At 40.9% G+C, this 10,902-nt stretch overlaps 1 protein-coding gene across 1 annotated transcript in view; it reads right to left on the reverse strand.

Moving 5' to 3' along the window:
- The window catches only part of LOC309873846 (uncharacterized protein), a gene marked incomplete at its 5' end in the record, with an annotated part of 39,515 nt that extends 31,158 nt beyond the window's left edge, over positions 1-8,357 (reverse strand). The window contains 10 exons of the mRNA XM_082751598.1: positions 1,982-2,084; positions 2,275-2,378; positions 3,249-3,408; positions 3,956-4,089; positions 5,233-5,443; positions 5,983-6,144; positions 7,009-7,140; positions 7,253-7,401; positions 7,871-8,115; positions 8,253-8,357. Coding sequence (XP_082607724.1) covers positions 1,982-2,084; positions 2,275-2,378; positions 3,249-3,408; positions 3,956-4,089; positions 5,233-5,443; positions 5,983-6,144; positions 7,009-7,140; positions 7,253-7,401; positions 7,871-8,115; positions 8,253-8,357 — 1,505 coding nt within the window. The remainder of the gene's footprint in view (positions 1-1,981; positions 2,085-2,274; positions 2,379-3,248; positions 3,409-3,955; positions 4,090-5,232; positions 5,444-5,982; positions 6,145-7,008; positions 7,141-7,252; positions 7,402-7,870; positions 8,116-8,252) is intronic.
- Positions 8,358-10,902: the final 2,545 nt, after the last annotated feature.

The raw sequence follows: 10,902 nt of genomic DNA on the forward strand, positions 1-10,902 counted from the left end.
GTCACTGAGATATTTCTCCGCAGCAACATGTCTGTTTGGAAACAGCAGAGCTTAGAGCTATATTTAAGCAAGGCACCTATCATGGCTGCTCCCCAGCTACTGTACTGGTGCCCTAAGTGTTGTCTTTAAGACTCTAGATCCTCCCAAAGCTCCCAGCCAGGCTGGTGCACCACAAGTGAGCCTGGTGCCCAACCACGTGTATGCCTACAGAGCAAGTGCAGTTGGGTCATTTCTCCGTGGCCTACACTCCAGGCTGACTTGTGGGGTGCCAGCCCAGCTCAGGAGCTGTGGGGATGCAGCCATTTCCCCAGCTTCACAGCCTCAAGTCCAGCCAGGTGTGAATCAGGCTGTGCACTTGGCGCCAGCAAGGCCTGGAACAGTGAGGATCAGCCTTAGGCGTGGTGATCTCAGGAGCAGGGGAATCCCTCACACAAAGGCAGTGCTGAGCATCTTGCTGCAGTTCAAGATATTTTCAGAAACCTGGCCCTGAATTTCAGGTGATATTGTTATGCCCCAAGTTTTCAGATCCTCAACAACAGTCAATTGAGAGAGCTCAATGCTTCACCAAGCTGGGCTCTGAATATTTGATGCCTTTCCTCAGCAAGCCGGATTTTCACAACCCTCAGTTAGTGGTGCAGAGAAATCAGGTTGATCTGAAGGCTTTTTACTCCACATAGACTTGGGACAAGAAGGGACAATGTCATAGCTCTGTGCTGGCTTCTGGCTGGTGGATTGAACAGCCCAACACCTCACTAGTTTGGACTAGTGGAGGGAGGGTCATGAGTCTTTCTGCTGACTGAGGAGAAGTGAGTAAAGTCACAGTCTGGCTTTTCACTGCTTTGCATGTACATACACTGCAAAGGGATCACAGTACGTGTTCATGTGGGTTAGTGGCATGGCTTTGCCAAGGGAGCACATGTCATGACACGATGGGCCAAGTAGTAGGGGAGACTATGAGGAGGTTCACACTGCAACCCAAACATGATGGACAGAGGAAGTGTGTGCTTTTGTTTGTGTCTTGCCACTCTTCCTCTAGAGGAGTCATCGCCAGTGGTTACATGAAAATCCTGTTTTTTTCTTATCACTTTGACTTGTTTGCTGTGGGAAGTGGTTCTTGTCAGTGGTTCCTGTCTAGCATTGTGAGTTGGACAGTCAGCCCTGATGTCATTCCCATGACACGTTCACAGTTCAGTGTGGGTGATCTCCTGACTCCCTGGTGATTACCCTGTGACTGTACTTCCATTGCATCTCATTTGGCCTGCATGCTGTCTCTATCCCCAAACTGACTCCCCTCCAGTTGCTCTTGTCCTGCCATACCAACCTCCTAACTCTGCCCACCAAAACCACCTCACAGAGGAATCAAAACATGTGTCCCCTCAGGACATTGCCATGTTCCCCTTTTACCAACAGGGATACATCCTCTTTCCCAATGCCATGGGGTCAAGGCAGGTGAGGTCACAGCTACCATAAACCTTTCCAGTGCTACTATATAGGATCTCCTTCTGTAGGATCTGTTTCTACTTTTTTTTCCCACAACTTCCCTTAGTGTCTTTCTTTCCCCTTCTCTCTCTCAGGTCTTTTTTTCATTGCCACTCTAGACTGCTCAACTGCCTCTGATTCTCTTTAACTTCCCTGCTACAGGCACAGCACTACTAAAAACACTGCAGGGGTCCTGGGTTTACTGAGGCTTGCATTCAATACTGCCTTGTGCCTTGACACCACAGGATTGAACCAAAATACACAAATGATGCTATTCTCCAGCAAAATACTTTTATTACTCAAAAACAATTTGATTAATAAATAGTCGGAAAAAATAAATTAAACCTGTACATTAAGTTTTACATTATTAATATTTTAAATTAGGTTTTTCAAAGGCCGTCATTTTAGAATCAGATGCACAGTAACAGCTGAATGATGTTGTCTATAGGAACACGAAAAAACGTTTCTGGGGCAAATGCAGCCCTGCACCATCATTTAATACTTCTTGCAATCAAACCAGCTATTGCTCTTCATTACACGGACAAGTTTCTTGGTCTTGACATCAAGCTCATACTGGTTTGATCCATGGAAAAAGTAGAAATGCCCTAGAATTAGATGGACACAACAATGGCAAATTAATATTTAAGTTCAGCATACATATTGACCTATACCTGGTATTTTCCTTGATAATTAAAAAAAAAATCATTTCAACACATATATTTGAAGCATATACTTTTTGTTTATATTAGCTGATGGTCTTCTATTTTGTTCTTAATTACATTTAAATGTATTTACCATTTTTCTGAAGGGCAGCATCAACAGTGTGGCCAATTCCTTGGAAGTCAGCTGCAATTTTTCTTGGATATCCCTTTTCCATTGACTGAGTATTTTCATCAAAACTGAATAAAGAAATTAATGAAAACAAGAAACAAGCATGTGATGTCAATGTTGAAACCAGGTGGAAATTTTACTAAATAAGCCTACTGAAAACCCAGTAACTATGAGCTGTATATAGAACTCAGTGAAATCTATAAATCCTGCCTGTGTGAATATTCACATCTTTACTGGACTATGCAAGGCTGTTTTCAGAATATTAGACTAAATATTTCAACTCTGTTCCCTGAGATTGATAATAGGGCTGGACAGGGTTCTTACTGAGTAATAAACTTAAGCATAGAGTAAATAGTTATTCAAATTGATTATTTCAGTTTGACAGTATTCAACCTAAAAAGTGACTCCATGAGTGTAATGTAAAGTTCTGGTGTATTAACACTGTTACAAGATAATATTATTACAATTCAATTATTAGGGTTAATAATACTGTTTAGCAGAACTGTTTCTTTAAGAAAACAATATTTTGATCTCTTTCCATAGCTTTCTTAATAGATTTTTCATTTAAAATTTTCAGAGTGCTGACCCTTAACAACTACAGATTTAGTGCATGACATGATGACAAAGTCTACTCACACTTTTTTTGTACTATTTCTTCTACTAATTTCATGTAATACTGCTTTACAATAATTACACAAAGCTCATTTGCTTGTGTCTCTTAATCACAAACTGGCAATAACAAATGGATATCTTTATCTTTTTCTTTACAAACTTTTTTTTTTCTACAATAGAGTTGAGTAATTGCCTCTGAGTTTCAGATTTATATTGGCTAAGAAGGCTGACAAGAGGCCACAAATTTACTGTATAAATTCTAATATAACTTCACTTTTTAAAAGCTATTTTGATTCTCTCCTACACAAGAGAGAAACTGGCCTTACCTCCAGTACTTGTTGCCTACAAAGAAATAGGTCTTCTTGGTATTTTGGTCATGAACAGCTGCATCTATTTTCCCGACACTTCTGGGAAAACCTAGGTTCTGAATAGGCTTGGGGAATCCTGCCTCTATATTGTAGCCACTGACAGCCCAGTACTGGTTGTCTGTTGAGAAAAAGAGAAAATATTACTAAGTATTCCCGAAGAAGCTGACCTCCTTTTTATCAAAGTCCCAGAGTTTTCTGTGCATCCAAGTAGCACAGAAGTCCAGCTGAGAACGTCTTTTTAGGACACACATAATTTTGAATATTTCAGAGACTGGATATTGGATTTTCCATTTTTAATGTTCAGTATGGTATTATAAAACACAATAGCTAAAACTCAGCATGTTTTTAGGTGTGTGTGTCATCTTTTAAAATATATATGAATAGCAATGCATTCAATGAATTTTATCACAGCTTTGATCTCTCACTAAAAAGAGTAACATCACTAAAAAGAGTAACATCATATTGTGCAGGACTGCCATGAAGCAGCATTAACTAATGACATTAAGAGCATTTTGAAAATGAAAATGGGTTTAAATATTAAGAATATATGTTGTTATTATATTATTCCCATTATTCCGTCACATACACAGGTATAGACAAGCTAGCAGTACTACCATTACTTCACTTATTCTTGAAAAGGACTGATGGAAATATAAGAGAAATACCTTTAAAAAAAATCACTCGATCCTTCTTGTCAATCTCATAAGCAGCATCAAAGCCAGCTGCCAGCGATGGCCAGAATGTGGAGATGGTGTCATGCTCTATCTCTGAGAAGTAGGGACTTTTACGCCAGACGTAGCTGATAGAAATGAAAACAGCAATGTTTCATTGTTCCAATTTCACTAGGAGATCAGTGGCACAGAAATATACTTAAAATCCCACGTCTGGTACTGAAGACAGTCCTGTATGGCAAAGCCATCACCCATTTTGGGATGCAGTGCTATACTTTGCCCTGCTCTCACATAGACATTTGTCCCTTACTTCTGCTTGTATTGATGTCACAGAATGGTTGAGGTTGGAAGACACCTCTGGAGGTCACATTGTCCAATACCCTTGTGCAAGCAGGACCACCTAGAGCCTCTTGCCCTGAGGACTGCTCCACTGATACCTTGATGGCTTGCCCATCAAAGTGTGATGCCTGTGGTAGTGCTGACCATTGAAGCTTTGTCTTCGCCATGTTCCATATGGGCTGGCACAGCTTTGTTCTTAAAATCAAGTTACTTACGAATACTCACTAGACATTCTTGAAGAATATGTCCAAACCCAAAATAAGCAGGAATTGCTCCTTGTTCCCCTTTCCTAAAATGTTTTTAAGCTACAATTCTTCATTACATGCTTTCGGAGGGGAATCAGACACACTTCATCAAAAGAAGTTTGTTCAATCGGAACACAATTGCCCACGCAAGAAGTGCGTGAAATGCTGGGCCTGACATGCTGTCCTCTTTCTCCAAGGTGGTAGTGTACCACCTTGTTACAGCACTCAGTGTCAGAACATACCCAAAAAGACACCTCTAATGTCAAGGCTTATCTACAGGCTGTACTAGGCACTGGCTCAGTGTGGTCCCCTAGGTCAGAAAACCACTAAAGTCATCAACAGCACTTTCCACAGCTCCATGACCCAGATGTGGGTTGGCGTGATAAGGCTGTGGTTGCATATGAAGCAGCTGCAGGCTGAGGAGTGATGCTGGGATTATTCAGTCTTGTGCAATTGTAACAGACCTGGGTGATGATGGATGATGGCTTAAAACATTTTACTCACCTGTCAATAAACCTTCTTACTCAGCTCTTGCTGGGCTAGTACAAATTTGCAAAGTTGCCTTTGTACTTTCAGAAATAAGTATCTTCCTTTGTAACCAAGGGAAGATAAGTTCCTTGAATTGAACTTTATGTTTTGCCTTTGTGAATCTCGGAAGAAGGTGTTGTTAGAAAAGAAATCACTTACCTGTCTTTGAAGAACAATATTTCCCCACGAAGAGTAGTGATAGCATCAAAAGCCAAATGAGGGTCACAGTCTGCTGGTCTTTTTGAGGGTGTCATTTCTGTTGGTTCTTCTCGGGGTGACATTTCTGTTGGTACTTCTGTAGGTGTCATTTCAGTTGGTTCTTGTGGGGGAAGCACTTCTGTTGGCAGTGCAGGAGACTCCCTGGGGGGTCCTTTGGGAAACAGATAAATGTGGAATTGGAAGATGAATTAGGGTTTCATGTTGCAGAAGTTCAGGATGTACACCACTGACCCAAATGTATAGGTTCTTTAAGGTTAAAGATATTAGCCTTAAATATATTAACCTGTTAAAATAGTCTCGTATGGTTTTGCCTCAACATGCTGTTGCTCTCTCAAAATGTATGTGCTCTGGAGTTAATGTAGAGCAAATACAATTTCCTAATGGCAGTTGTGCATATTTGCCCTTTTGTGGAAGGCAAGATAGTTTAATACTACAGTTATACGCTGTTCCTCCAGTAGCATTAGAGAAAAGCTCTTGGACTTTTTGATTTAGTGGCATGAACACAGCCCACAGATTCCATTTTTCAGCTGTTGACTTTTAGCCACAAAGAAACTGCGCAATTTACCCAAAATAATATCAGGAAATTAAATCTCAGCATCCTTTCTATAGTACTAAGATCAGTACTTTTCAGAATAAAATTTGTTATAAATGCTTATCTATTGTCCAATAAAAATGATACTTCTTGCTTACCATAGAGGGCCTGAATGCCATCAATATCATCCTGAGGAAGTCTGAAGTTTCTCGTATCCTTGGCCATATATATAGGATACATCAAGGCACCAAAGACATTGGAATGGCCAAGACCCAGTGAGTGGCCCAATTCATGAGCAGCAACAAGAAATAAGTTGTATCCTAAAACAAAATTCCAGCACAGAGAATAAGCACTGAACAAGTATTCTTGCATGGCAGTGAGATACAAATTTTCATCTTCTCATTCATGACATATAATTCATGGTGTTAACAACACAGCAAAATTTAACTATGTCTGGGGTATGAGGTTCTCTGGCACCCTGGAAAAGAAATGAGTTTCCAGGGGAACTAATCTGGGAACACTGTTCATGCTGCAAAAATTTTCCTGCCAACAAAGAATCAAAGATTCTTTAATATTAATGTAGACTGAAAATTAGATGAGGACATTTTAATCATCTGGTCACATTTCAAATATCATAAATGACATGGAACACATCTGACAACTACTTCAGAAAGACCAGTATCATGTAGGCTCTGATATCCCCAGACATTGCTAGACACCAGAAAACTTCAATACTATCAACAAATTAAAGACCTTTTTGTTTTTCTTTTTTCTTTTCATTTGCAGAATATTAAGATTTCCATCATTTTAAATAATCTTGTTTAAAAAAAAAGTGTGTGTGTGTGTGGGGGGGTGGAGGCAAGAGCTCACTATTACAACTTTTAGGGTCATTACCTGATGGTCCAAATTCCCTGCCTTACAATGTCATGATTACCCAATTTCTGGCTCATGCTAAACTAATTTGCTTTGTTAAAGCTGCAGTTGCAGCCTGTAGCTTATCTTCAGGGGACTATCATGACTGCAGCCCAGATCAGAATATGCAGAATCATTGTACTAAATTATGCTGACACTTTACACCTCAGCAAATACTGGAATTACTGACATGGTGTCTGTGACTTCACAGTGTCTTCAAGACAAATGCTGTCTAATAAAAAACAGACAAAACAATTTTTAAGGTTACTTACCATTATAGGTGGTAAATTTGGTCCAGTTTTCATCTTCGTCAAAATGAGCATCTCCTCCTATCCCATTGCTGGGGGGGTAGGCATGAGCCAGAGTTCCTCCTGGACCATCAAAGGAATAGAAGTCACCATGAACTAAAAAGGAAAAAAAAAAAAAAAAAGGAAAAAAAAAAACGAAAGATGCTTTTCATCGGCTCTGTAGGAAAAAGTAACAAATACTTATTCCTAGGACAGGAGGTCTCCTTACATCCAGCAGCAAAAGAGATCATTATATCTGCATCACCACTGTAGATCCTGGTGAATCTCAAAGGGGTTACACTGCTCCAGAGATCGAAGGCTTTTGCAATTGCTTCGTCCACATCAGCTTGCAGCATGTCTGGAGTGTAGTTCAAAATCCTGTAAAACAAGACAAAAGGAATTAAAAATAAAGCAGATCACAAGTGGCTAGTGATTATAGTATGGAGGTCAAATGTTTTAATCACTGGTTGTTATTATTTATAGGTCTGGTTGTTTATTTTCTCTTTATCTGCTTACATAATAGAGGAAGTTTTTGAAGGTATCATCTCTTTCAGAAATCCTAACATAGATATTCTCAGTTGTAACCCTCTTATCCACTGATTCTGTTATTTAATATGCTTTTAACAAACTGATGTAGATTACTGTTCTGGTCTCTTTTATCACTGTTTGGAAACCTAAAGCAAAAGATCTAAATGCTCACCACATTCTTGGCCCTGTCATCCTGAATGGGGCTTTTGTGAGGATAAATACAGGAGCAAATAGTAAAGAACCTGCTGGCATCACTTCTGCCTGGCAGCCACAAAGCTTCCCAGTGGTGTACAGAGAAACATGCTTTAGTATGCGTTACCGATATGTTATATCTTCTTTCTTCCACCTAGGGTTCCGTGGGAAGGTGCTGTATGAATGAACGTCTGGTATCCCACATCTGGGCTGCTTCATCATGTCCATTGTCTTACGATTCAGCTCCCCAGTCACCTCCAGCCCAAAGAATGACTGCATTTCTCGGATTTTGTCAGCCATATGATTGGGGTTCTTTGATTTAAAGAGAGAGTGTTTCTCTTCTTTAAAATCATAAAAGTTTTCCAGATATTTCTGATAGGGAAGGAAAAGCAACAATTTAGAGCATAAATATTTCTTTTCAACAGGAGAGCATTGTTAGTAAAATATTCCTCATCACTTTATTAATTTTCTCAATAAATTGTTCTCTGTATTTTGTCTATAGGCTTTACCTGAGCAAATTGCATATCTTCTTTTTCCTTTTCTGGAGCCACAGGGAAAGCATAAGAACATGCAATATGCAGTAACCCGAGGAAAGCAAGGATCTTCATTTTCATCTTTGCCTCTCTGTCCTATGAGCCCTTATAGAAGACCTCTCAATCACTTCTGTCCAAGGCTCACTAGTGTTTCTCTATTTATATCAGTTGCCTGCTTGCTAAAGTCAACAGCTGCATGACTCAGTTAATAACATCCTCTGATTTCCCACAGAAACACGGAAAACAGATTTAGTTTTAGAAGCAGGCTAACACATGACCGTTTACCTTCCCCGAAAACCCCTGATTTTGCAATCATATTGCTGGACATTATTCTTTTATCCCTTGGCTCCCAAAACCCAATAATATTTCAAACTTGTGAGTATCTAACTTTATAATTGGTCACCGACAAAAAATCATCTAATTTTTCAGAGGTGCTAAGGGGACCTGGCTCTTTGTGAGAGACAACAGTCTGTAATTCATTATAGCACATGAACAGAGACTTCCAGAAACTGGCCTCACTTTTCTCAGTGTGGCACCTGTGCAGGACCTCAGTATGTCAGGGATGATCCCCTTCCTTTAGCCCATCTTTTCCTGAAAATGTTAGTGATATAACTGATTATAAAAATGATCCATTTATTTCTCCTCTTGAACAGCCCTAGCATCTCAGCACAGCTACAGCTATACTGCTGCCTGGCCCATGTAATTACAGACTTGTGGCCATGTCCCCTTGTTGCCATGTCCCCTTGTTCTCCCATACTCATCCCAGGCAATCCACACACCACCGTGCAAGGGTTTCAGTAGAGAAGCCCAGATTGTACACCATGGTCTACATCAGCCAAGGGCATTTTCACAGCTAAAAAAAGATATGGTGGATATTGCCCTAGAGACTACCTGGTAGGGGGGTTTCAGAGAACCTTTCTAATACATCCCCCAAACTGGATGGAAGATGATAAGGTTTTTGCTTGTAGATTCCTAGTTCTCCAATTTGCCAGAAGTCCTACTTTTAGTTCCCAAATCCTTTTCTGAATGTGGTGCATTACACTTTGTGCAGATGCCGCAGAACAACCATCACACAGATCCGTCTTTCTTGCTGGTCATTTCTGAGACATCCATTTTTTGAAGCAGAAATCTCCTGTGTTGACTTTGTGTCCAAAATCTGAGTACAAAAGGAAAAAAAATACAAGCTAAAAATAGTCTACTTGTTTTTGGACATGAGAAAAAGAAGGAAAAGAAACCACTTTGCCAGTGAAAGCAAATTTATTAGAAGCTTCAAAAAACAACCCTGGCACCACAGCAGCTGAGCTAGGCAGTCTGCGAGGTGGCCTGGGGAAAGGACATGGCCTCCTTCCAAAGGCAACTGGAGCTGCACTGCCCAACTGGAGAAAGTCACACTGCATGCCTGACCTGGGTCACAGCCCAGGTCCCCGAACTGCTGAGTCAGGTGGCACCGATGTTTGTGTCTAAGACTGCAGTGGGATGTGGACAGCTCTGCCAATAGCTCACCACTGCTCTTAAAGGGTGCTCCTGCCCCTTGCAGCGTGGCCAGCATTCCTGCTCATTCCCCATGCCCTCCAATATCAAGTGCACCCTCAGGAAACTGAATCAAAGGGCTGCATTTACAGAAAAGTATCCCAGAAAAACAATCCCTGGATGTTTTCTTCTGGAGTTAACAAACTGCACTGGCTATCTGTGGCATGAAAAGAGCAAAAAAGCTCAAAAAAGGAGGAGGGGTGGGATGGTGCACATGGGAATGGGGATGCAGGGAGGCAGCCAGGTGTGATGCTAAGATGCTGGGGCCTCTCCTTTTGGCAGCAGAAAGGTAAAAGATGTCTCAGTCATGGGGCTGCGCCCCAAATTGCGTTTGTAGCATACAGTGTCTGTATTTCTGTGAAGGAATTCAGATGTGAAGCTGAATTTTAAATACTGTGTTTGTATCTCTTTGCACCTAGCAGCAGCAGTTAGCATATGGAAGTTAACCTCTTTGCTTTCAGCTGCATGTTTTGTCAACACCCTGCTTGTTGTGTCCAGGGGATCTGGGATGAAGCAGTCAGAGCAACGAGATGAAAAATAACTTGGCAAACATTTTAGCAAGCGCTTTTTATTGTTTAGGAGACTACAGCTTCTCACTGACTTTTGTACGTCTGCTGATAGATTTGTTACAGATCCTCTGTAGCTGTTGTCTCCATGCTCAAGCTGACGTTTATAGAGTGGCAGGTGAGTGCAGGGAGAGAGCTGGGTGTTGTCTTGTCAGTACATTTGGCAGCACAAGTAGGGAAAATTCACAGTGAGGCAGCCTGTATGACTCTGAGGTGCGTGAGCAAGTCTTTTATTTTTTCTTGTTTGAGATCCAAGAGAGGATTTTCCTCCTTGCGATGATCCTGAAGACCTTAGCAACTTTTAGGGTTCAAACTAGTGGGAGTTCAGTCCTGGTTTTAGGTGTCACAGAATGCAAGCAGGAACTGTTTTGTGGCTTTAATGTAAGGTTTATGGTGCTTGAAAATTATACTGTCAGTAGCCATAGTGGAGATTTGTCAGCAAAGACATATCTGTGCTTCAAATGGGGTGAAGAAATGACCTCCCATGGCACTTTTGCCTGACCTATTGGTTCGTGAGTTCTGCTTCAGGG

This window comes from Aythya marila, assembly GCF_965140915.1.
Source record: "Aythya marila genome assembly, chromosome: 1".
In the NCBI taxonomy this organism is placed as follows: domain Eukaryota; kingdom Metazoa; phylum Chordata; class Aves; order Anseriformes; family Anatidae; genus Aythya; species Aythya marila.